The sequence below is a fragment of the Dryobates pubescens genome, chromosome 25 (assembly GCF_014839835.1).
Source record: "Dryobates pubescens isolate bDryPub1 chromosome 25, bDryPub1.pri, whole genome shotgun sequence".
NCBI lineage: Eukaryota > Metazoa > Chordata > Aves > Piciformes > Picidae > Dryobates > Dryobates pubescens.
Genome location: NC_071636.1, coordinates 13,890,455 through 13,916,989, shown reverse-complemented (window position 1 = coordinate 13,916,989; position 26,535 = coordinate 13,890,455). Strand labels below are relative to the sequence as shown.

The 26,535-nt window shown below is 53.8% G+C and overlaps 1 protein-coding gene across 2 annotated transcripts; it reads left to right on the top strand.

The window, feature by feature from the left end:
- The first annotated feature begins 10,515 nt into the window (after positions 1–10,515).
- Positions 10,516–21,406, top strand: TBX1 (T-box transcription factor 1). 2 transcript variants are annotated; one of them, XM_054173162.1, is made up of 8 exons: positions 10,516–10,764; positions 12,011–12,413; positions 15,803–15,904; positions 17,306–17,477; positions 17,700–17,855; positions 19,268–19,335; positions 19,518–19,618; positions 20,365–21,406. In XM_054173162.1, the coding sequence occupies exons 1-8, from the start codon at positions 10,572–10,574 to the stop codon at positions 20,805–20,807; spliced, it is 1,638 nt and encodes a 545-aa protein (XP_054029137.1). In that variant the 5' UTR covers positions 10,516–10,571; the 3' UTR covers positions 20,808–21,406. The 2 variants fall into 2 exon arrangements, with proteins under 2 accessions (XP_054029137.1, XP_054029136.1); XM_054173161.1 differs by having other exon boundaries at positions 11,960–12,413.
- The last annotated feature ends 5,129 nt before the right edge of the window (positions 21,407–26,535 follow it).

Sequence of the window (26,535 nt, the reverse complement as noted above, 5' to 3'; positions counted from 1 at the left end):
GAGGAAAGCAAAGTGAAACTGGGTTCTGCACTCTGGCTCATCTGTGGCTTCTCCTCTGCTGAAGACTTTTAAGTGCTTGGGAGAAGGTGAGGTTTCATTTAATACAGCTCTGTCCTGTCTCTCACTGCTTCCTGTCAAGAAACTGTCGGTTCCAGCCAAGCTTCCCGTTTTCTTGTTCTTTGCCATATCATGAAGTCTGGGCTCAGTTTGTAGCACCTATAATTGCAGAAAAACAAATCCATCCTACCCTTGCAGCCCAGGGCTGTGCCTGAACTTCCCTGGTCTCTGAGTTTGCTCCTCCAGTATTCATTCTCCACCAACTTTGCCCCTGCTTGCTGCCAACATTTAGAGAAAATGGGATTGCATGATAATAAGCAATCCAGTTTGAGGTCTTGTTTGAACACAGTCAAAAATGGCCCCTGTCCAGCCTGACTTGCAGCCTTCTGCCTTGCCAAAGCTGAGAGAAATGGGGAAGAGTCTGTTAAACCTGGCAGCTTTTACACCCAGACATGCAGAAGGGATGCTGACATGCCCCTTTTTCTCCAGCTTCTCAGCAGGGCATGATGACAGGATTTATCTTGTTCCCTCAGCCCCATTTCCCTGTCACTGTCTCCCTCACTCCTTTTTCATTTTCAGGTACAAGATCTGCTAGTCCTTCCAAGGGGTTTCCATGCAGGTCTGGCAGAAACATTGCCATATGTTTTTCATTTTCAACTCCCCTGTGGTGTCTGTTATCACCCAAGTCTCTATTAAGATTTATTCCTGTTATTGTAGCAGTCATTTTCCCCAGTACATGTGCATTGTATTTGGAGAGAGTCATAACCACTCTCCACATCCAACAGATGCTATAGTCAGAGCGACTCCTGCTTCCATTTACCAGACCTTTTTGCTAATATGGGATTTCACCAATAACCACAAGTGCTGTTCGCTCCCCAAGATTTCTGCACTGTCATTTCTTGACTGCTTTAGCAACAGAACACTGATCAGAGATCCAGTCCCTCACAAAGCAAAGGTTTTGCTTGGCTGTGTTTTTCAGCCACTTCTCTGTAAAAAGCAGTAAGAGACTCCTGCTCATGATGGATGTAGGGCTGAGCAAAGACAGGTTTGAGAAGACTCAGGTTAGGCAAGGGCTGCCATGAAAGGACCAAAAGGTTGGCTCTGCTTGCTTGTAAGATTGGATGAGAGCAGGTTGGGGAAGTGAATGGGAACTGATGGACCTGGCATGTGGATTTAAGAAAAGGTCGAGGTGCCTTTCATGGGGCTGGACACATCCAGGAGGGGTTAGGCTTCTCTGGCATCAGCTCTGCCACTTGGCAGGCGGTTATGAAAGAGACATCCCCTACCTATGGGCTGGCTGTGGCCCTTGGCCCCACAGCTGCTTTGCTCTGGTCCCTATCACAGGCAGCAGTGCAACTTGGGCTCCCTAAGCAAAGCACACAGCATCCACAGCCCCTTCTAATTTGCCCCTCTTTCATCCCATAGCAGTTTGGTCAGCTCGTACGGAAGAAAGGAGTTCCAAATGCTTTCCGGGCCTAATAATATCCATCAAAGCATTTCCAGGGCTGAGGCGAGGATATACACTGCAGCATGCAGAGCAGGAAATGGGCTCGGGTTTTCCAAAGCTGCCTCTTCCAGCCAGAGCAAACCACAAGATCACGGGAGGACAAGCGCGCGGCGCTTGTGGCTTTGTTTGCCCCAGAAGGAATTGATTTGATGAGAAAGGAAATTGGCTTTCTTTAATCTGTCCTTGTGCTAATTCCGCAGAGGAAGGCGTGAGCATTGGCAGTTCCCGAAACTGAACCACCCCTCGGTGCCAGTCGGCTCGTGCTATTTGCAGGGATGGTGGCATTTCCCAGGCCATGGCCCATGGGATGTGCCCTCAGCGAGCCATGCATGGCAGAGGCAGAGAGCCCTGCCTCTAGGGCCAGTGGCAGCCACGGCTCCCGTAGAGCCAGTGGCCAACACAGCTTGGCCCCTGGATGTGTTATGGGTCACCTTACACATGTGTCTTCCTCAGATGATGGGGGGTCCCACTAATGGCTTCACCAAGGCCAGATTTTCTCCAGTTAAAACTGTGAGGAAGAGGGCAGCTGTGCTGCTTCTCATCACTGGGAAGTCTACCTGAGCACCTTCAAATCTCTTTCCCAAGCCCTGTCTCTCAGCCCAGCAGGACAAGAAGGAGGATGTTCCTCATGCATATGCCACATGTGTGAGAAGAGGTTAGATTCAAACACCCTTTGACATTAAAAATATTCTTTGAGAGAATCACAAGAGATGTAAAAAATCCATGGGAATGTGGATTCCTGACCAGTTCCAGGCTGGCATTTCAAGCACAGAAGAGGAAATGGAATTAATGAGTAGGGAGAACAAGAATTAACTATGATATTGTCTGAGAAGGGCTAGAAATGGTGCAATGTTACTTTATACAACGAAACTTAAAAATACCATAAATAAATTACACAAAAAGCTAAGCCAAGATTATCCTGGACCCCTTTCAATGCCAAACAGCTTTTCCAAGGTGACTAAACATCATCACTGTTGCTTTCACAGAAGGACACTGAGATGCAACTAGCAAAGGGATTTAAATGTGTCGAGCAACCCTGGGCACTGCATGTTGAATTTGCCTGAAGCATCAGAAAGGCAGGAGTGGGAGCACTGAGCTTTGCTCTGCTCTGCTCTGCTCCATTATGCTTTGTTTGATTAGTAACATGCCATTGTCCTTAGCAGGGCTTGTGCAGGGATGTGAAGCCTATACCACTTCCTTTCGGTGAGATGCCCATTGTCTCCAGTCAGGGTGCCAGATCTCCAGTCAGGACCCTGCAGGCAGGAGCATGCAAGGTGCAGAGTCTGTTGTGCATAGAGGCAGGGCTGCCCACCCAGCTGGCTGGTTTCTGTGCCTGGAAGGCCCTAGCAGCCTTGAGCTCCAGCAGAGACAATCTGCCTGTCCCCAGCACCTGCAGCAAGGTATGTGACTGGGTTTATGGGTAATGGAAGCAGGAGCCAGTACAGTGGCCTGCTGTTCTCACGTATCTTGTGCCCAGAGAGAGAGGTGGGCTGTCAGTAATACAGATGCAGGTCTGTAGGCATTCAGAAGGGACCACCAGTCCTCCTCTTCTGTCCCACCACAATGCTCTGAAAAATCCCCTACCAACAGCCACATCCACAAGTTGGTAAAGTGAAGAGAATGGAGAAGGAGGAGGAGGAGAAGGAGAGAAAGAGAGAGGGAGAGACAGAATTAAATAAGGAAGGAGAAGAGAATGGAGTGGAACAGGTTTACAGAAGCAACACTCCTTCCTGACAAGGAGTCAGGAAGTGTCTTTTTCTCCTCTTCAGGTCTGGTGCCTGCTCTCAGAGACTGCACTGTCCCATATGACTTTAATGTGCACGAACTGTCCTTGGTGACTGTGCAGAACCTGCTGCCTCTGCTGTGAACATTTTCCAGAGGGTATAGCTCCAACACTGACCAAAGATAAATATCCATGATGGATTTTGTCAGGTTTTATATTGCATTGGGTTTGAAGAAGCAGCTGATGTCAGCTGAAGTATCCATTCCTTATGGTGCTTAAGTTTGCAGAGTGTCTGATGAAATGCTCACAAGGCAGGAAGATTTATCCCAGTGGAAGCCTCACATTAACATGCCAAGCCCTGTGGTTTATTGTTTCTGTTAATTTTTTCATGTGTGGTGTTAGTGATTAATATGTAACATCATCTGCTACAATGTACCCCATGCAAACTTGCAAGCTCCAGAGCAAGTGATGTTGATCTGTTCATTGCTGTGACAGGGGACAAGGTGGAACAACAAGGAATGTCAGGGGCGATTTATTGGCCTAAGAGAAAACGGGAAAAAATCCTCACAAGGGAAAAAACCTTACAGGACAGTCAACAGCAACGGCAGCGGGGAAATGCCTCCCCTTCCCTCTAGTGACTTGGCTGCAAGTGGGTGGCTTGAAATCGGCTCTTGCTCTGCAGACTCTCTCCAGAAGCAGCAGGGAGGCTGCTTTCCCTCTGGATGCAGCACAGCGGGCGGTGTCCTCCTGCTCTCCGCCGGGCTCCTCGCGATCTTACCCAGACTTGTGCTGCGATAAGGAAACGCGCTTCAGCTGAGCCAGCTTTTGCACCTCAGTACTGGCGGGGGGGATCCTTCTTTCAAACTAAAAGTGCCTCCTTCTCCCGTAGCTACAATCCCGGTTCCCGGTGCGCCCAGTGCAAGAGGTTGCCCCTGCTCCCCGGAGCGTTAATGAACATTAATGAGGACTGGAGAGACAGAGAGTGGCTGCTTTTAAAAGCAGCTTCTGGTGCTCTCAAAACCAGACAAGATGAAGTGGACTTCTGGGGGAGCCCCAGGCAATGACCTCAACTGCCAGGTCCCCTTATTCAGGCCATTCCAGAGCTCCCAAGGGAGCTGTGCCCTCCAGGGCTGGGCAGGAGTCCCAAAATATGCAGCACCAAACCGTGGGCCACGGAGGGCAGCTGCACTGCAGGAAAGTATGAATATCTCGCTGGAGAAGCACGAGCAGTTGGCGGGGGTGGGGGAGAGGTGGGGTAGGGGTGGTAAGGAAAAGGAAAAAAGAGGGGGAACGCCGGCTGTGTGCTGGAGAAGAGCGGCTGACAGTTTTATTCCTGAGGATTTCCCCGTACGTGATCTCTACATTGGGATCTGCAGGGCAGTGCCCCCATAAAACCAGACCAAAATCCCAGGGTAAATAATGCGGAGCCAAGGCTGCCAAGCGGGAGGCAGTGGGAGCGCGAGATCCCAGCCCAGCTCCCCTGGGCCCTGCTCATCCCCGCGTCCAGCCGCGGGCTCCCCGCCCTGCTCCTCTGCAGGGCCCCACGAACCCCACAAGCCCTCTCTTTCCCAGGCACGTCACTGTCCTTATCCAGGAAACAACTGTTGTTCGTGAGGGTTGTGCTGGTTACAGCAGTCATTAGTTGGTATTGGAAGCTTTCTTCCGTGAGGTGTTTCTCTCTCCCTTTTCTTTCTTTCCTTTTTTTATTTTTTCTTTCTCTTCTTTTTTCTTCCTTTCCTTTTCTTTCTTTCCCTTTCCTTTTTTTCTTTCCTTTTCCCTTTCCCTTCCCTTCCCTTCCCCTCTCCTCCCCTCTCCTCTCTTCTCTCCCCCTCCCCACCTCTCCCCTCCCCTCCCCTCCCCTCCCCTCTCCTCTCCTCTCCCCTCCTCTCCTCTCCTCTCCTCTCCCCTCCTCTCCTCTCCTCTCCTCTCCTCTCCTCTCCTCTCCTCTCCTCTCCTCTCCTCTCCTCTCCTCTCCTCTCCTCTCCTCTCCTCTCCTCTCCTCTCCTCTCCTCTCCTCTCCTCTCCTCTCCTCTCCTCTCCTCTCCTCTCTTCTCCTCTCCTCTCCCCTCCCCTCCCCTCCCCTCCCCTCCCCTCCCTCTCTCTCTCCCTCTCCCTCTCCCTCTCCCTCTCCCTCTCCCTCTCCCTCTCCCTCTCCCTCTCCCTCTCCCTCTCCCTCTCCCTCTCCCTCTCCCTCTCCCTCTCCCTCTCCCTCCCCATCTCCCTCTCCCTCCCCATCTCCCCCTTCCTTTTCCTTTCGCTTTCCTTTCGCTTTCCTTTCGCTTTCCTTTCCTTATTTCTCCTTCCCCGGCCCGACTTCGAAAACGCACCAAGGTGCGGAGCACAACACGGCCGCCGCGGGGAACCGTGGTCGTCGCCGTCAAGGGCAGAAGCCGCTCCTGGCGCGGCCTCAGGTGCCCGCTGCCGGCAATCCCGCCCCCGCTGCAGAGAGACGAGCCTCGATCTCCGCGGAGCCGCGCACCTGCCGTGATGCCGCCGGACGGAACGGTGTAGTTCAGATCCCCTCACAACACCAGCGGCGGGGCCGTGCGAGAGGAGGCTGCCGGGCCGGAACAGATCCGCCCGCTGCGGCTGCTTGAAGAGGTTCAACGGGGACGAGCGGAGTCGGTGAGCTCCGGGAAAACCAGCGAGATGCAGCGGCAGCATCAGCCCCGATGAATGCCGGGGGACCCCCGCGGAACCCTGCACAGGAATGGAGCCGTGGTACCGGCACCGTGCTCCCCATGCGGGAAAGCGGGTGGACAAAGCGGCCCCGTCGTGTGCTCGTCTTGCCCAGTTTTTCTCTCGGCTGCCCGCACCGCTCTGACGATCTCTCCGATGTTTTACTGCTTTCTAGTTTTCTTTCTCTTTCTGTCTTCCCCTTTTTTCTTTCTTTCGCTTTCTACGCTTTTCTTTATTTTCTATTTTTCATGATCTTTCTTCTTTTTTCCTTCTTCCTTTCTTTTTCTCTCTGTTTTTTTTTTTCCTAGTTTCATTCTTATTTCTTTTTGCCTGTCTTGTCCTACTTTCTGTCTTTCTGTCTCTCTTTCTCAGTAAGACCTGGTTAACACATTTTGGGATTTGTTAGACGAATTCGTTAATTTCGCTTCCTTTAGTTCAAACGTCAGTTGCTAAATAATAGCCATAGTCGGAGTAATGAGGAGGGTATCTGTAGTTATAATAACAGCTCTCATCGATAACGGTCTCAAATTAAATGCCGGGAAATCTCTGGTTTTCCTGGAATCCGCTGTATCTGCAGGGTTCTTTTACACTTTTTACAACGAATTCGTAAATACCCTGGACTCCCGTTAGCTGGACCTCTACCATTTATTATTGTCTCGATGGCAGCATCGCTACTGCCCGCGTTAGCCTTTCCAGTGCCGTGTTCCATCGCTCCGGGCGATGGGGCCGCGGCGGGCGGGGAAGCGGTGCGGCCGCGGGGTTCACCCTCGCCGAGTGGGAGGTGTGCGGAGAAATAAGCATTGGCGGACGTGTGCACCGAGTGCAGTGCACTGAGCGGCCCAGTATCGGCTTGCTGCCGCTGTTCCTCCGTTAGTTATTTTCTACCCCACGGCTCAGAGGGGAGCCGGGACTGCCGTGCCAAGCCCAAGCCGGGCCATGCGGGGCCGCCTCTAGCTCCTCTGAAGAGTCTGAGAGCCCCCCTGCAGCCCGGGCTCGCCGGGAGCCCATCGGGGAGCAGATGTGTGGGGCGGGAGGGACGGCGGGACCGGGCAAAGGCCAGAGCAGCGGCCAGAAAGAAGGGATCGTGAGAGGGACGAGAAGAGAGATGTTAAGTATGGACGGAGGGAAGGCGGCGGGGACGTGTCCCGGCGGGGTCCCGGCGTCGCGGGGAGAGCCCGTCAGTACCGGAGCGCACCTGCAGCTCAGCCCTGGGTTTAGCGTGCGCGGAGAAACCTGGCCCGGAGTATCTGGTCACCTCCGCAGCAAAAGGGCTGTGGTTCGGTATGAGCATGGCCCCGGCACTGCAGCGAAGCGTGACTGATAGCGCCCGGGGACACCTGACCCGGCCCACGGGGAGCAGTACCGGCGGGGAGACCCCTGCGAGGGATGACGAAGGAAACAACTCGCGGTGTCCGCCCCGTCTGGAAGGTCTGGGGTGTTGCGAGGACCAAACGGGGAAGGGGGCGGCAGTGGATACCAGCTGCGGGGAGAAGCCTCGCCGAGACTAGGGAAGGTAGTGGGGCAGAGGGCGGGCTGCGATGCTCGGGCCCCGAGGGCCGCACGGGAACTGGGGTCTGACATCGCGGGGACGCGGGTGTCATTGGAAGGCGTTGCTTTTCCTCGGTGTCGCCACGGGGTTTTGCACCACCAGAGCCCAAGCATCTCAGGGCGAAGCAGGGGGATGTCATCGGAGAAGAGCGATGGATGGGGGATGTTCTGCCCTTCTTCCCCGTGGAACTCTCAGATTTTTCTCAGCGCATAGCCTTTCCTGGTGGAGAGGCGGCGAGACATGCCCGACCTCCCCTCCCACCTGCTCGAGCGAGGTGTGAGCTGGGGGGGAGCAGACACCCTCCTCTCGCCCTCACCCTCCTCCGATAGCCTTCGGGCTCGATCCATTCCTACACACCCCGCGACAGCCCAGAGCCGATTGCAGAGACGGGGGCAGAGCAGCAAGGCTAACGTCGGGGTTAGCAACCCCTCGACGAGGCTGGACGCGCTTTCCTCAAGCGCTCACGAGGCTGGGCGAGGTGCCTGGCAAATGCGACCTTTCGGTTTAGGCCCTTTTGGGGCTGCATGAAAAGAGACGACTCCGTTTGCAGCACACGTTCGTGTCACCCGCACCCCCTTGATCGCTCTGCCGCACCTGCGTTTGCCCCCTGCCCGTCTCCTCAGCTCCGCCTGGCGCCGCTCCTGTGTGGGACCGACAGGCGGGATGCGGGGCCGGGGCGGCGAGGTCTCCTTTCTGGAATTTGGGGGTTCAGGGCCGCAGTCTCGCGGCTTGGCGGGCACGCGCCCGCTGCTGTTCGGGAGCAACGACTCCCGGCGGGTCCTGTATCCCCGGCAGACATCGCTTAGTCCGGATACCGAGGGGCCGGTGAACAGGCCGAGGGGTTGGTTCGCATCAGGGCTGTTCCCGGCTTTCAGCTGAGACTTGACCTAAAGAGCAGGGAATGATAAGGAAGAAGCCATAAAGGCAAGCAAGACTCAGGCAGCAAACCCTAGCTCCCCAAATCTCCTGGGGCGCTGGATTCGAGGCTTTTCTTAATTTCAAGGGGGGAATATTCTCTTTTCTTCTGAGGCAGAAGCTGCTCAGAGCCGGGCACACCTGGAAGAAGAAGCTGGTGTCCTGAATCCTTTTCTCATCAGCCCCTGGTTAACTCTCACCCGCGTCTCCTCGCTTTCCCCTGGCAGAGCGGCAATGTTGTTCCGTGGTGCTCTAAATACAAACCCTTCTTCTCCCTCTTGCATTACTGCCGGGTGAGCAGCGCGGGTTAGCACCGGGACACTCTTCGTAGTGTGTCCCTGAGGTCGAGGTAGACACTGTCCTGGCTGGGAACCGCGCTGCCATCAGCAGCGAAGAAACAAAACACCGACCGTGTCACGCACTGCCCTTATGCTGCTAGCTGCAGCAACATATGCTCAAATATGTAAGAGTAGTCTAGATTTTTCTCTGCAAATATTTTTACCACATCCAAAGATAATATTTCAACAGAAGAATCAAGCCCCGCAGGCTACAGACAGGGCAGCTATATATAACCCTCTTGCTCACTCCGGCTCTCCGCGCATCGCTTGGGTTATGCAACCCCGATCGCGGCGGTAGCCACCGGCGCGCCCCACGGCTCCGCCCGCCCCATCGGGGCATTTCCCCGGGATCTCGGTGCAGCGACCCGCCCAGTGGAACCAGCGCCGGGACCAGGGCTCGGTCGGGCCCTGCGGGACGGGCGCGCTGCCTCGCCCCGCGCCGATGCGGAGGAAGGGCCCAGGGGACGCCGCGGCGCTTCGAGGGGCCAGTGACGGGCGGTGAGTAGCGTCTCGGCCTCGCCGAGACAGGTAGGGGAACCGGGCCGTCCGTCCCCGGCGATCAAAGGAAAGCAGGTGCTGCTGATGGAGCGGGCTGTCACGACGGGCCAGGCAAGAGCTCGCCTGCCGCCCCGCTGGTTGCCTTACGTTTTTCAGCCTTTTCTTTTTCTTTTTCTTTTTGTTTTGTTTTGGTTTGGTTTGGTTTGGTTTTTTGTTTGGTTGGTTTTGGCTAAGGAAAAGCTCGAACTCTGGCGGGTGCTTTGGGGTTTTTTCTTCCCGGAGCTGGATGGGTCCCATCCCGCTCCTGCGAGGTGGCCACCGGTACCTGCGCCCTCAGCGCAGCCCGAAGGCATCAGTCCCCCGGTCCCTGCCTGCTGCGGCGACTCGTGTTAAGAGTCCCCGTGACTGGGCCGTGGCAGCCCGCGCCCCGCGGTGGATGCGGGCTGGAGAAATCCTCCCTCTCCGTGCCGGACATCCGCAGCGTGACGCCGGGCTCAGCTCGGCTGCCCTCGGCTCTTCCCTTCCCTTCCCTTCCCGTCGGCCGGCTTCTGGAGCCGTGATTGACACCGCCATCCCCTCCGCCCGCCCCGAAGCACATCCCATTCCTCCTCGCCGGCCGCTTGCCGTGCCCGGGAGGCGGGGAAGGGCCTCCCCAGCCCTTTGACACCGTCTCCGCAGGAGTTTCACTTCGCTTTCGCCGCCGCCGCCGCTCCTGCAGGCAAACACCCCCGGCTTCCATGTGACGCCTCCCAGCCACTGAATAGGGGAAAGCGCCTATAAGGGAGACACTTTCCCTACGTGCAGAAGAAAAGGAGGGGACGGGGGGGGCAGAAGCAGGAGGTGGTGGCTGCGGGGGAAGGGAAGAGAGAAAACAAATGAATAAATCGTAGGGAACGAAGTCAAGGGGAAAGAAACAGAGACCCTGGGAAAGAAATTAGTGGAGTTATTTATTTATTACTCCCCTCGGTCCCCTCTCGCTGACAGGGCTCGATCCGGCCGTTGAGGTGTTCGGCGCTAGCAGCGAAGGGTCCAGGGGAAATTTCTTGCTCCCCAACGCCCTTCCCGGGTGGGGTACAGAGGGTTTGAGTTGTTTTCTGTGGGGATTTGTTGTGGGTTTGGGTTTTTTTTAAGTTTCCCTCCCCCCTTCCTCCCCCGTCTGGAAGGAGGGGGGTCCTGCTCGCACCTCCCTGGATGGTGTGGTAGAAAGGAGGGGAGTGAAGGGGTAGGAGGGGAGTGAAGGGGTGGGAGGGGGGGCTCGTGGTGGGAGGCTGCCGCGGCTGCTGCTCCTGCATTGGTGTCTCCCCTATGGACGAAAACAGCCCTCTGTCTCCCAAAGCAAATGCTTTCAGTATCGCCTCTCTGATTTCAGTCGCCGCCGCCGCCGAGCACGCAGGGAAAGGAGCTCTGGAGGAGCGCAGCGGCGGCCGCAGCGCGCCCGCCCGCCCCGGCTGTCGCCCGCAGAAGATGCACTTCAGCACCGTCACCAGGGACATGGAAGGTGAGCGCCGTGCTCGGCCCCGCTGAGCTGAGGGGACGGGAGTCCCCGGCCACCGCCTCTCGGAAGGCTCTCACACGTCCCGGCCCGGCGGCAGAGCCGGGGGCAATGCACGAAATGCGGCCTGCCCGCGGGGCCGGCCGCAGGGGCCTTTGCGGTGCCCCCCACAGCCCTCCCTTGGAAAATAAGGCTCAGCCCGTGCCCCGGTAGCGGCTTCCGACGGCTATGCCGCTTGGACCCACACCTCTTCAGAGGTGCTGGAGCATCCTCCGACAGAGCCGGCCTTGTCCAGGGCAGCAGCTGGCCGGAGCTCGGCTTCCGCCGGCTCTGCAGCCCCTGTCCGGCCTGGGAGCCGCTGCGGCGATAACTCAAGAGATCCTCAGGACTTCGAGGAGCCTTTCAGCATTGTAGAGGATCCGAAGGAGCCATCCGTTCTCCGGGGCGGCCTGTCATGTGCCGCAGGGCCCGCTTGGGCCGGTGGCCGAGGGCCGCTCGGCCCTGTCTGTCCCAGTGCTCCTCAGTACGGACTCTGAGCTTTGCTCTGGTCGCCGTCTGTTCCCCCTCTTTCGGCCGGAGATGGAAAGTGGGGATTGCCAAACCAGGTCCACCTTCCCCTGTCAGCCGCTGCCCCGCTGCCACAGAGCGAGGGACGTTACCTGGAGCAGTGCAGCTACACGGAAATAAGAATTAGTTTCCCTCTTTGAGTCCCCCCCAGCTCCTCTTTTTTCTTTTTTACTTTTTTTGTTTGTTTTTTCTTTCGGGGAGGGGAGTGAGAGGAGGATAGGAGGGAAGTTTGCTTTGTCCCATATAGCGTACAGAGAGGGAGGACTTCTGCAGAGACAGCACGGGCTCTGCACCGCCGCGGCTCTTGGCAGATCTTTCGTGTTTGCAAAGAGGGAGAAAAAAAAAAAAAGGGAAAAAAAAAAAAAGAAGAAGAAGAAAAGAAAAAAAAAAAAAAAAGAGCCCAGGCAGGCAGCAGGAGCAGCGAGCTCCCCGCCTGCCCCGGGGAGAGCGGGGCTGGGGCCAAGCAAAGCGGAAAGGGGGAGGCGCCCCGCTGGGCTGGGCGCGGGGCAGCAGAGGAGGCGGAGGGCACCGCGGAACCGGCGCGGAGGCGGGGGCCGCGCGGAGCGGCGCGGAGCTGGGGGGAAAGCGGGAGCCGGAGTGGAACCCTGACCGCCTGTTTTTGGAATGATTTCAGCTATCTCCAGCCCCTGGCTCACCCAGCTGTCCCATTTTTGCGATGTTGCAGCTTTCACGGCCAACAGCCTGAGCAGCCTGAACGCCTCCGGGGGGTACCACCTCTCCCCTTCCCCGGGGGACGCGTACGGACAGCATGAGCCTCCGCACTACGAGCCCTGCACGGCTCAGCAGCACCCGCCGCCCCAGCCCCAGCCCGGCTACCCCTTTGGCGGGGCGGCGGTGGCTGGGGCCAACCCACCGCCCCCAGGTCCCGAGCCGCCCGAGGGCGCCGGGGGAACCGCCGCGGGGCCGGCCGCCGTCTCGGGCTGCTCGGCGGGGGCGGCCTCAGCGGCCAAGGCGCCCGTGAAGAAGAACCCGAAGGTGGCTAACGTGAGCGTCCAGCTGGAGATGAAGGCGCTGTGGGACGAGTTCAACCAGCTGGGCACCGAGATGATCGTTACCAAGGCCGGCAGGTCAGTGCGGGCTCCCGAGCGGCCCCGGCTCTCCAGCCGCTCTCCGCGGGCGCGGGCACCAAGGCTAACCGGGGCCAGAGAACCCAGCTGGAGGCTGTTGAATTCGCGGTCAGGGGGGAAATCAAGGCTGGCCAAAGGCGAGTGCGGAATGGCCCGGCCCGGCCCGATGGTTGCCGTCATTTGGTCCTAACACTTTTCCCGGGGCGAAAGCCGCGAGTTCTTGCGGCTCGAAGGCTTCGGGTGTCGCGGGGAGGAACGCGCGGCTCCTGCGGGCTGGTGGCGAAGGCGTGCGGAGGACGGCGGGCAGGATGGCCCGGCTCGGCCTGGCCCAGGGAAGCCGCGCCGTGCTCTCAGCCGCCGGGTTTCCCTCCCGGTGGAAAGGGCGCTGAGCTCCGCCGGGTGCCTTCGGCTTTTGGTTTCTCCTCACGGGACCTGGGTTCGTGTTGGCGGAGGACGTTGTGCTCCCGGGGCAGGCAGCAATGGTGCAGGCCGGGAAGAAGCGGCTAACAAACCCACCCGTGCAATACCTGTAACTAAATACATTTTTTAGCGCGGTCAGATCTTTGGGGACGCAGACAATAATTCTGCACCTTGAAATGTTCCCCATGACTGCTGCATTTCCTTACTGTCGAGTAACGAGCCCTGCTGAGCCCTGCTCTCCTCCGACCGCTGCTACGCGGTTCTGCTGGCGGGCCGGAGCCGGGACCGGGAACCCGCTTTGGCCAGGGGACAAAGGAAGCGGCTGATGCGAGCCTGTTAGAAATGAGAAAAACATGTTGGGGGAAAGAGAAGCCCCAGTTACGGCTGTTAATAACTACATTTAATTGCGATCTCTTGGAAGCGCCGTGGCCGCGGCGGCTTCGTCAGATCCGCGCAAGCTCTGGGGCAAACGCTGCCTTCGGGGAGTGAGCGAGCGCATTGTTCGGGCTCTGGTCTCGTCTCTTGACTTTCATCGGTTCCGCGAGGTAAAGAAGGAAAAAAAACCCCGACGAATCGCGTGGTGCTTGTTCTCAGTTAGTCTCGGAGTAGGTTGCAGCGGCAGCAGCTGGAGCGCAGGGCACTGCCGCACTGACTGAGCTCCCTTCCGAAAAGGCCCAGCACAAGATGTGACCGCGGCAGGACGGTCCCGCTCTCCCCTCCAGCGGCTTTGAGGGTTCCAAAGATGCAACAAATTAAATACATTTTCATTTGCGCATTTGATTTTTTTTTAAATTCGAAGATTAATAAAGGGGTTTTTTAGGGGGTGGTTTTGGGGGGTTTTGGTTTGTTTGTTTGTTTGGGGTTTTTTTGAGGGGTGTCTTTTTGTGTGTGTGTGTTTTGTTTTGTTTTGTTTTTAATCCCCGCCGTGCCCGGCGTAAAAGCAGCGGGCAGCGGGACCGGCGCTGCGGGACCCCGGACGTAATTTTTTTGCAGCCACTGCCTGCCGGTGCCGGGTTGTTCTGTCCTGCTGTCTCCGCCCGTGGCCGCTCAGCCCGGCGCCGGGCTCGGCACTGCTTTCCTTAGCGGAAAAGGTCGTTCAGGCTCCAGGCGGAGGCTCTCTGCAAACAAGAGCTCTTCGATCTGGCTTTTTTGCTCTCCCGGGAGAGAAAGGATTGGGAATAGCCTACTCCAAAAGGTCTCGAGAACGAACCAACTCTATCTGAATCAGAGCTTTCCCCCCCCCCCGCCTTTTTCCTTTATTTTATGACACCGACAAATCTTCAAATAGGCGGGTAAAACCCAGGAAAACCCAGGGTAAAACCAGCAGGAAAAGGCTCAAGGAAGGCGCTGCGAAGTCTGTTCTCTCCCAGCGCCTCCGAGCTGGCCCTGCTGTTTGTCTAGGTGGGTCTTATCATCTCAGGTTGTTTGTTTTAAAATTAAGTTTTAAAACAAGAAACACCGGAACTGGAGCTAATGGGGGCTTTTACACTTTTAAAAATAATAACAACAGGCGGAGTGATTGGAAACGTCCTCCAGAGTTTGCTAAAGCGTTACAAAGAGAGAGGCGCAGCTGCCCGATCCTGACATTGCCCAGCAGCGTTAGGCCCGGACTGGAAAGAGCTGCGGGGCCAGAGCCCCACTGCCCTATTGCCCTGGCCACAGCCTTCTCTCGGCGGGAAACAGAGGCACACAACCAAACAAGCCTCGGGAAAAGGCATAGCAGTTCCATCCCTGCCCCTCGAGAATGAGCCGGGCTGGGCTTTCCATGTCCGGGTTTTATCGGGTTGTTTTTTCATGGGGAGTTTGGTTTTTCAATGGCTGCAAACCCCCTTCCCGAAATGTCGGCCGCTATGGCTCGCTTCGTTTTCTATTTGGAGAAAAATAAAACGAAACCGAAGTCACAGTGAACCCCGGCCCAAGAGCGTATCTTTGTGGGAGAGCCGCGGACCTAGCCATGTCCCCGGTGTGGGCAGCGGGAAGGAGAAAGGAGACATGGGGCCTCCTCGTCCTCTTTCGTTAGCCCCCTCCAATCGCATTTGCCCTACAGCCCTTCGAAGGAATTGTGCCTTCTCCGAGCGTGGGACCCGCACCTCCGGCTTAGCCTGGGGTCCCCGTGACCTGCGGGGAGCTGGAAGCAGAGCAGTGAGGACAGTCTCTGGCCGACCTGCCTTTCGCCCCACAAATGTGTGGGTATCGGGGTCCCGACTGGGCTCTGGCAACGAAACAGAGCCAGGAGCAGGCTCGCTGGGAGATCCCGTTTGCCCTCTAGTCCCTGCCCGCCGCGGGGGGTGCGTTTGCCTCTCCGAGCAGCGGGAGGTCTCTCACTGGCCCCAGGGACCACACTGCTGCGGTAACGGCTGCGCAGATTTGAAGTGCCAGAAGCTGTGAAAGTGGGAGCTCGGATCCCTCGCATTACTCGCTCGAAGTTCTAGACGCGTCCCCTCGGACTGGCCGAATGTGCCGGGGCTCTACCCTCGCCTCAGGTGTGGTTCTGAAGACCGTATAATGCCTTGCATCTGCCTCAAATCAGGTCATCTCGGATTATGGGGAACCCGTAGGGAGAAAATCCTTTTCACTTGTGTGCCTATGCAAAGGTGGTGGTGGTAGCACTTGTTTCCTCTTAGCCCTTGTGTCCTGCCGCAGCAGGTTTTTTTGGGTGTCTAACACAAGTGGCCCTGCTGCTGTCGGTAGAGACGGAGCTGCCCAGCGCTGCCCAGCGCTGCCCAGCGCTGCCCCAGCTCATTCTTTCACATGCTGCTGTGGGGCATAGCATCTCCTCACCCTCAGCTGCCCGGCTGCATCTGCCTTTTCTTTCTACTCTGTCCGAAGGTTCCTGTGTACATCAGGGAGATGGAAGGGAAGAGCTGAAGGGGCTGAGGGGCTACCATACCTGGCCCCAAGCATCTCCTGCCCCCTCGGAACTCCCCACTTCCTCTCAACTCAGTTGTCCTTTCTCCTCTTTGTACCAGGCGCATGTTCCCCACCTTCCAGGTGAAGATCTTTGGGATGGACCCTATGGCTGACTATATGCTCCTCATGGATTTTGTCCCTGTGGATGACAAGCGATACCGGCAAGTACCACACTGCCCACGTCACGGTGCTCGGCTGGTGGGGTGCTGCCTGCCCCCTCCCTTCCCAGGATTCAGGGATGTGCTCTTGAGCCTGATACATGTCGGTGGGAGATGAGGAGATGTGTGCTGTGGCTGCCCTGCCTCTGTTATTCACCCTTGCCATGAGTTTGGGGCTGGGGGCAGGATGTGGACCTACAGGAACCCCTCGGATTTCACACCATGTCATCAGCAGTTGGGGCCACTGGGGCAAGACCTGCATGGGGCAGCAGGGCAGGAACTGGCTGGTTCTGCCCAGGAAAGCCATCCTCATGCTACTGCTCCACATCTCCACCTGTCAAATGCCTATTCCTCTATAACAAAAATCCTTCCCATACCCCTCGAGTGCTGTAGACTCTCAGCTAGGGTAGGTGAGCTGGTGGTGCTGGCTTTGCAGGTATTCTGGTGCTGTGCTGTGCCCACCAGAGAGCCTGCTGGGTGCTTGGGCAGAGAGAACTAGTTTTGTGCTCTGGAAATGCACTGACCAGCCAAGCCACAAACCCCTGCCCTTGTTTCCAGTGACAGTGTAGGAAGGCTTTGCAAACCAGCAACTTGCAAGGCAGCAATGTAGTCTGGCTTGGAACGCCTTTAATTTAAAGACAGTGAAAGGTGCATTATATATTTAGCTTCAGATCAGGATGCTGAGCAGGCAGCCCACATAGGAATTGCAGGGTCCCATATATAAATATTTAGACAGATATCCAAATTCTCAGGGCGTCCTAGAAATGTTTGCTTGTCAAGGGAAGTGGGATATATAACATCCAATTGAGTATATCTTTAAAAAGTAATGTTTCTGCTCAAGTCCAATGGTGTCTAATTCCCCCTGTGCAAACACTGGCTTTTAAAGTAAACATGTGTATAGAAGATTGGTTTCTCTGTTTTAAATGTTACTGTTGAATATGTACTTTGATAGAATGAAAGAAGGCTGCTAAACTCTGGATGTACTATTAATCTACACATAACTTTCCACTCTTCACTTAAAGCCAGACCATTACTGTATAGAGGGCTCACTTTCACTCATTTCTTTAGAGGAAGAGGGAGCTTTTGTGGCTTCTCTCCCAGATCTGTGCAGGTAGCTATACATTTCCTCTGTCCTGGAGATTTCTTGCCCACCAGCTCCATTGGCGACCTGATAAAATACTGGTTTCGCACTACAACGAGTCTGGCTGTGGAGAAGAGCTTGTTCTTCTCATTACTTTAGGAAGCAGGAGTGATGGGGGTGACAGCAATGGGGGCGGCAGTGCTTATCCTTGCCGTGGCAGGGGGACCCTCCCAGGCCACATCCTGCAGGGCCATGGGGTGCTGCAGCTTGGGACAGTGAAGGATCCCCCCGGGCTATGGCTGAGGGTGCTTTCCCTCCTGCAGGTACGCCTTCCACAGCTCCTCCTGGCTGGTAGCCGGAAAAGCTGACCCTGCCACCCCCGGGAGGGTGCACTACCACCCGGACTCCCCGGCAAAAGGGGCACAGTGGATGAAGCAGATTGTTTCCTTTGATAAGCTCAAACTGACCAACAATTTGCTGGATGACAATGGACATGTAAGTGTTCCTGGGGAAAAGATGTCAAACATCGGGCTGTACTGGGGAGTACTTTTTGTGCTGTGATACCTGTGGGGTGCCCATGCCTCTTTTCCAAGGACTCTGCACCCCTGTCCTGCCCCAGCCCTAAGCAGGGGAGCTGATGGGGCTGGCAGCTGCATTTGCCTCTCTCAATGCTCCATCTGGATCAGTTATTGTCTCCTTGCTCATTTTATCATTCAGATCATTTTGAACTCCATGCACAGATACCAACCGCGTTTTCACGTGGTCTACGTGGATCCCCGGAAAGACAGTGAGAAATATGCAGAGGAGAACTTTAAAACATTTGTTTTTGAGGAGACCCGCTTCACAGCCGTGACTGCCTACCAGAACCACCGGGTGAGGCAGCAGCAGGGCCCGGGCAATGAAAAAGTGGGGTTTGAAGTCGCTCTGGGGGTACCGGGGGTGGAGGCATGCCTGCCTCCTGGGCTGAATGAAGGCTAGGCTGCGGGTGTCTGGTGGTAGTGGTGCTGCTGGAGGGGATGTTTGGGGATACTCCTGCCTCCTCCTGCCCATCTGCTAAACCCATTCTGGGGCAGCATAAGGAACCCGATAGCTGGGGAGCTACACAGAGCTGCACCACTGCATGCCGAGGAAGTGGTGTGAGCTCCAGCCCCATCAGCAGCTTCCCCTCACTCAGGGGGACCTCATTACCTATGTAAACCCGAGACTGGGGCTGGTTGGGAAACTACAGGCGCCCTGCTGTGAAACGTCACTCACAATTTGTTTGGATAAATCTGCAGTTTTACTTCTCTATGCTCGTAGTGGTCTGTTCCTACCCAGAATACAATTACACATTAAAAAAAAAACCCAACCCCAACCAAACAAAAAACAACAAAAGAAGGACTCCCCCTCCCCCAAGGCTGCTGGGGATTTCTGAGCAGCAGATAATCCCAATTGCTTCTTTAAATCTCATCAGTGTAATGTAAAGACCAGGAATTCCACGCACAAATATGATTTCATAGCAGGGGCTTTTCAGCACTGCTCCAAAATGCCTTGCTCCGTGCTGCTGCTGCAGTCCTTGCTGGGGCTGGATGGTGGGGCTGTGCCCAAGCAGCTGCTGGCAGTGCCACCCTCTGCAGTGGCTCCAAGCACATTGATCCGGGGTCCCACGGGGATGCTGTGGTCTGTCCACACCCCGCTCCAGAGAGGCAGTGGGGCTGGAACAAGGCTGTGCCTTTAAGGGGCTCCGGAGTCTCTCCCTGGCTGGCATTTGCCTGATGGCTCCGGACAGCTGCTCTTTCTCTCCTGCTTTCTATCAGTTTGACCTCTAAGGCTGGAACTGTCACTGAGGGGCTTAAAGTTTGTTTTTCAACCCATTCCGGAAACTCACAATCACATACTTTATCCATGGATTTGCTTAAATATAGAAAATGTCCTGCCTTTTCCCCGGCGAATTAAATAAATACATAAGTATGATTTATCCAGTGATTTGTCTTAGCTGCTCTGGTAGTGACCCATATAATGTGGCATTTTCTTACAAGTGCATTTACACAGCTTTTGCAGCCAACTCAGGCTGCCTCTCCCTTCACCTTGAACTCATATTAGCATACCAGCCTGCATTTTCTAATGGAGGGAAAGCATATGTTTGTGCTCTGTGGCAGAGTGTACCCCAGCTCCACTGGCCGCGCAGGCTCTCTGCATTACACCAGTCACCACTGACTCCCAAAGCCCACTCAGGGAGCACTTGCTGTCTGATCTGAGAGCCCTATGAATGCCACTTTGACACATTTCCCTGCTTCTTTTTACAGATCACACAGCTGAAGATAGCCAGCAACCCTTTTGCCAAGGGATTCCGAGACTGTGACCCCGAAGACTGGTAAGGCTGTGTCTTTACTTACTTTCACCCCCAGCTTCACATACACCTGTGCAGCCTACATTTGCACAAAGATTGCATGGAGTTTGGGGAACACTGGGTTGGGCTCCATTTCCCAGCTGAAATGCTGCAAATGCTCATTCTGTGGGACTTTCAGGTCTGTATCAGTTCTCTTCTTGTTCTAGGCCTAGGAATCACAGGCCAGGGGCTCTTCCCCTCATGAGTGCTTTTGCCAGATCCCGGAATCCCGTCTCTTCCCCAGCCCACCAGAATGGGACAGAGAAAGGTGAGACCCTCAAACAGCTAGGCGAGCCTGTGACCCTAGACCTGCTGGCCTGCACAGCTGGCCTCAGTGCATGCATGCTGGGGGCCAGCCTTGCTCACCACACTGGTGCACAGCTGCCTGCAGTGGGCACAGCTCCATTGCTAATGAGCTTTACTCTACCACCTAAACAAAAATATCTGCTTTCAGAACCTAATTCTTCCTAGGTCTAAACTGCTCACTGTTGTTGCTGCTTTAAAAACACCTCCCTTTTCCTGTAGTGTCTCATTTTCGATTTTGCGGTGGAAAGTTTAGCCTTCCAGGTAGGGATGCAGCAAGGGCCACTGGCTCCTGCTCGTGTTGCCGCTTTAACCCACCCCAGCAGCACAGTCAGGGCCGACCCATTCTTGTTCAAGAGCCTCGTCCAGCTGCAACAGCACTGTTGCCCATTGACTCCTTTTCCATTACGCAGAACAAACAATTGTAAAGACAACCCAGGGCCTTTCTTCCAGCACACTGCGGGCCTGCAAAATAAAGGGAAGTCTGTATTTGTTTAGTGTTACACAATTGCAAAAATGTCAGGCGTGTACCAGCTTGTCAGTCAAGTCAGTGCCATTTATCGCAGTCAGAAGGTCTTGTCCCACCAGCCCCGGGTCCTGCTGCCGCACGCTCCACTTGCAACCCCCGCGCCCCGCTTTCTGCTGAACGTGAATGTATTGTTTCAACTTGGGCCGCCGCGGCGGCGGTGATGACGCTCTGTGCCTCCGCAGATGCTGCCGAGAGCCGGCGGGAGTACGAGCGGGAGGCAGCCGGCGGGACGCCGCTGCACGCCGAAGCGGCGCACCAGCAGCTCATGTCCCGAGTGCTCAGCCCCGCGCTGCCGGGCGCTGGCAGCGGCCTGGTGCCGTTGGGCGGCGCAGGCGGCGGCCGGCCCAGTCCGCCCCACCACGAACTGCGCCTGGAGCCCGCCGCCTCGGAGCCCCTCCACCACCATCCCTACAAGTACCCGCCCGCGGCGGCCGCCGCCTACGACCACTACCTGGGGGCGAAGAGCCGGCCCGCCCCTTACCCCCTCCCCAGCATCCGCGGACACGGCTACCATCACCACCACCACCACCACCACATGAACGCAGCAGCCGCAGCGGCGGCGGCAGCTGCCAACATGTACTCGTCGTCCGGCGCCCCCGGCAACTATGACTATGGGCCACGGTAACGGCGCCACGGCCCCGCCGGGCCCTGACGGCGCGAGAGACTGGGCAGCGGCCGCGCGTGCCGCCAGCGCTGCCATTCTTCCCCTTCCCGCCTTTCCCTCTCTTCCCGCCTTACGAGTGAGCTGATAGGCCAGTTTGACCTGATCGACAATCGGAGAGCCCAGTCGCAGGAACCAGCAGCCTCCCGTCGCACTCCCCACCCATCGGCAAGCCGTGAAGGCGGGCGATGGCGGCCTGCGGCGAGGGAAGGGGGTGTTCCCTCTGCCCATTGCGGTGTGACCCGCAGCTGCACTTTGATAAACGAAGCCATATGTCGTTATCTCCCTTCTTCTTGCCCTGTGTCTCCCTTCTTGCCGATGCCCCACTAGTGCGCGGGTACCGAGGACGGTAGGGCCGCAGGGAAGCGGTGGCGGTGAGGTGATTTGTACCCTTCTTGGTCGCCCGCCGGGTCTTATGAGGGAGATTTGGTGTTGCCACCAATTTTGGCGGTGCCACGGGCTTTTCCCTGCTGAGTGGGACGTGTAAAACTAATACCGAGTCAGGGAAGCTGCGGGGCTGGCCCTAGGTAGCGGCTGGCACCAGCCCCCAGCAGCGGCGGGCCCCAGAGACGGCGTGTGGCTCCACATGTTGGTGTAAATCGCTCGTCTACCTCGGGGACGCTTGGCTTCAGGTGAGACTATGAGAGGAAGTAGAGTTTAGCTTAAAGAAATACTTCGAATCCTTAATGTCAGAACGAATTGGCCACTCCTCCGAGCCTGGCCCGCTTCTGAGTTTTGGGGTTCATTGAGGCGGCTTAATCACGACAGCATTTTGTGGAGCTGTGAGAAAAGCCCACGGCCAAGAGCACAGCCGCGTACAGCTCCTTGTTTTCACAACAATAGATGCTAAGGGTTATAAACCAGCCTGGGGTGTGGGTGGGAATACCTGCAGAGTTCAGGCTGTTTTCTCAGCAATAGTTTGTAAACTGGCTGCTTCCCAGGCAGCCTCACAGTACTGCCTTCTATGCCCTTTCCTGAGCTCTTGATGCTGTCCTGTTGAGAGGTGCCTTTTAGAGCAATTTCAGGGTTTTTTCCCCCATAATGCCTCACCCCTTATATTTGGCTGACCCAAACTGTCCCAAAGCACCTATTCTGCACCTACCTGCTTGCTGCATCTTCCCTTTAAATCTGGTAAGTACTTTAAGTTTCTTTTTTCTTTTATTTTCCCCCTTAATATCTTTCTTCAGTGGTCTTTCCTTAGTGTTGAAAAGATGGGCCTGTTCATCACAGTTTCTCCAGTGACATGTTTTGAATAGTTGGCTTGTGTTTTCTGTCAGATGCTCACTGAATTGCAGTCCTTTTGTGTTCAGAGAAGGTATTGAACAGCTCCTCAGCTGTGCTGGTATACAGTATTATGAACACTTGTCTGATTCTTCCATGTGACTCAAGAAGTTTTGTTTTGTTTTTTAAAGTCCTTTATTCATCCATGTTTGTGCATTTTCACTACAAACCTTGTGCAGGTGGCAGTGTGAATAGCAATGTTTATTCTTGTCTCTGGCAGTGGGCTTTGGGCTTCCAAAACTTTTGGAAGGATTTTAAGAAGGGATACAGGCTAACATGAATATTTTATGTATTTTTTTTTCTGTTATAAAAAAAATATATCTGGATCCATGAAAGACTTGTGCAAGCAATATGTATTTTATTTGACACTTGCAGTGAATTGTGAGATTCTTAGTGTCTGACTGAACCATAATTAATGTTCTCTGAAAGGTTGATGTAAAATAGCCTTGTGCTTATTATTAGTCAGTGGGAAATGGCTCTTGGATGTGTGCTGTTGCTTTGCCGCTGTCATTTCAGAGTTTTCAGTATGATTTGTTATCTGTAAACTAATTAGTGCCAAAGCTTTGGTCTCAAACGTTTAATGAAGTTGTTATATTTATTATTTCTTTCAAAGATTATACATACTTTTTTTTTCTTTGATAGTTGCAGTGTAGTAAAAAAGTGAAGACAACCAAAGAATCATATCTGCAAGCAGTGTAGATACATGTAGATATTTGTAGATATATGTAGATAATCTTATTTCATTGAAATCTAAAAGACATTGGACAGTGACATTTATAAATGTTTTTCCTCTTCTTTCTTTCTTTCATTTCTTGTTTGATTATTTGTGAGTTTGTCTCCTCTGAAATCAAAGCCTCCCCGACAAAATGAGGTCATTTAAATAAGGAGGGACACTAAACTGGAGGTGTTTGTTCTGAGCAAACTGAATCTCCGTGGGTGATTGCTCTCTTCCTTTTCTCTCCCTGGCTGCTGAAACTGCCCATGGTTGTAGTGCTCTGTCGTTATACAACCACTTGCAGGGTTGTGGTCCAAGGTTGAAATGAATACAGTACACTTCCCTTTGTACTGGTAAGCATCTCTTTTCTTTAAACATATAGGGTGCTGCACTGGCTCTCAGTGCAGGCTGGTGACACACCTTTTCAAACTTTACTGCACAAGAGGTGAGAGGACTACATGACCCAAGATTCCAGGACTAAACTGTGCTCTTACAGAAAGTGGCTCAAGGTTCTTGCCTTGACTGTAGGAATTTTAATTTATCTCCATTAGTAGAAAAATCCCAGAACTTCAGCCTCTGCCTGGGGGCAGTGCACCCTCAGGTAACTAGTCTGTTCTCTGTGCTAGACAAACCACTACAGAAATACTGTCTGAATGGGGAGGACACACCATGCAGTGGTATCAAGACTACAACTTAAATGATAAAATTGGGATTTCTAAGCTTCCTTTAGACCATCAACATGCAAGATGCTTACACATGCTAGCCTTAAATATGTTAGCAGTCCCTTTCATATCACGTGTTTGTCCTTAAACCAAGCTTCCTTAGGGCTTTAACTAGTGTTTCCTCCTTGCATAGCTATGTCTGTCTCACTGGATGGGAGTGTTCCAATAATGGAAAGCAAACAGAGTTATCTTTCTATCACAAAAAAAAAATCCACTTTAAACAAACAAACCAACAAACCTGTAACACTGCACATTGACTGCCTTTGGAAAATCCCATTCTGTAACACTTTAATTCCATGTTACCTGTCAGCCAGTTAGTCAAGATGTGTCATGTATAGGCCATGTCTTATTGCAGTTTCATCTGAAAAATGGCTCTGTATGATTTGATTACATGTGTGTTTAAACATGCTGTCACCAATGTCCATGGCACATAATCAGAAAGAAGGCTGAGGCATTTCCAGACTGTACTTCCACTTGTGGTCACCTCAAGTCACACGTAATGCTGTGTATTTAAAAGCTGCTGGTAAAACAGGCCCAAGCACAGAGGTTACAAGCACCCTTTGTCTGTTCCAAACAAGGCTCGAGAATAAATTACCCCTGTGGCTCCATTTTCCAGAGGTACAGGTTGAGATTACTGATTGCTCCAAAGGTCTGAAAACTGTCACCTACCTCAGTAGATTAATACAGCACACACAGGTGAAACAAGGGAAGTCTTTGCTTGGTCACTTACCCCAAGCACTGGGAATAGCTCAGTTTTCAGGATTTTTGTTTTGTTTTTATTTTTTCCTTGCTAATGGATCTGATCTAAATTCAGTGTAGGATAGGAGCAAGGGGATGAGACTTCTGAATGCTTGAGTACTTCATGGATGTTCATAGTAAGCTTTCCTCCTGTTCAGGGAGACCCTAAAACTGAAGGTGGTCTCCAGCAGATGCCTTTCAGTGTCCTGGGGTGTTGGCATCTCTTCAGTCAATCTCAAGCATGTGTGTGCACAGCCATTGGCAGGGGAGCAAATACTTTGGCTGGCTTCATGCTGTAGTCTGTGTAACAGTCACTTGCAGTGCGGAGAATGGACCCAGAGACTGCAGTAAGCATAAAAAGGCATTTTGCAGGCATCAGGCCACTGGAGTACAGTGTGGGTCTCCCATGAGTTAGGGGCTTCCTAGTGCACCCCTACAATGAGCCACAGACAGTGGGGCTACATCAGGGTGCTTTGTGCCCTCTGCCAAACGAACCTCATTCTCTCCAGCACGTGGAATTAATCTTGTGATGCCTGGGTTCCTGCTCAAGGGGCAGTCCCAACTTGATCTAATCTGAAAAGATTAACAAAAGCAGCTTCAGGTGTGCTGTGAACATTCTGCCTACCTAAAGGGTAGAGTGGAGGTAGAAGCAGAGCCTTGCTGCCCAGAGGTGTCCTGCAAGAGTCAAGGCAGCAGTACTTACAAGGCAAGGTTTAGCACCTTCCTCCGAGGAGGTAAAAAAGTTGCGGTGAGCCTCATAAACATGGCCGGGGAAGAATGTGTCTGTGCACAGACGTGTTCTGATGCTTGTAGCTTTTCCTTCTGTTGTTTAGTTTCATGATGGGTTGAAAACCGACGCGTTTTTGCTGGCTGAGTGGAGGTTTGATGCAATCGTCCGAGTCGCCATTGGGGTGCCGCTGCCCGCGCAGGCAGGAGGGGCTGTGCTGCCCGGAGGCGCTGGGCTGCGGGTACCGCTGCTGCCTGCGGCCAGGATGCTGCAGATCGCAGCCTGGAGAGCAGGCTCCCTCCGGAGGGAGGAGCGGGCATCGCACCGGCGCTGGCATGCACGGGCCGAAAATCAAGCGGAGCTCGCAAATGCGCAGTCCGAGGGAAAAGTACAGCTTTGCTCCGCAAAGCAAAGATGTGATGTTTGAAGCACACAGGCACAAATACGGAAGGGCAGTAATCTGTGAGTTAGAACTGGAGGATAATCAGCAATAATTCAGCCGTGGCTACAAGATTATCAGGAGTCTAGTTTGCTGCTGTAGAAGCTTGTGTGAGTGAGTGTATGTATGGAAGTTTTTTCTAAGCGTATGCAGGTTTTGTGTTGGTTGGTTGGTGTTTTTTTTTTTCCCCATCTAATTATTCCAATTAATTGGATCAGTAAGATGTTTAATTTACACAACAAGATAAAAGCCCTGGTACCCAAAGATTTCTGATGCTGGCCATTACCATGAGCACAATATGTGCTTATAAAATGAGCTCTCTTGAAGTGAGACACTCATTGCCTGTCGGAATCTAGTTAGCATACCAGAGGGCCGCAGATTTCCAAGGATAGTATTTCGTACCTTTTGTTCCCAGGTATGTTGTAAACACAAAGCAAGAGCTGATTTTGAAGATAGACATTAAATTTTAAGATATGGACATACCTCACATACACTGTATATGTACACCTACCAGCCTGCTTTTCAAAGGCCCACTGCCCTTCACAAAGTCTGTGTGAAGTACTGTATGTGTTGCACATGCCAGAAAAATGCACTCATTCCCCCCATTAACAGAAATGACCTATTATAAATTTACCAAAGATACCATAGTTTTATAAATTGGCCACATATGTCTGTGTAATATATTTATTATATCACATTTCATAGCATTTCTCTTTTATGAAACTCAGCCTTGAATATGTCACATATGTTTTGCATATATGTGCAATAGTCAGCCAAGTATATCTGAGTAAAGTATGATAAATGTGTTCTTTCCATATGGGAAATTAAATGTTTTTCCAGATTAAAAAAAAAAAAAAAGTTTATGAAGAGCAGCCTATACAGAATAATTATAATAAATCACTTGCTTCTATTTAGGTTAAAATTGTAGAGTTGAATTAGTGACAAAGAGATGAAGAACAAAAGTTAGAAAAGTTGTATGTAGGAGCTAATTGTATGAGGAGATGGAGCTGCAAGAAGGGAAAGAGAACATATGCATGTTAAGGCTAGCTGCTGCAGGGTGTAAAATCACG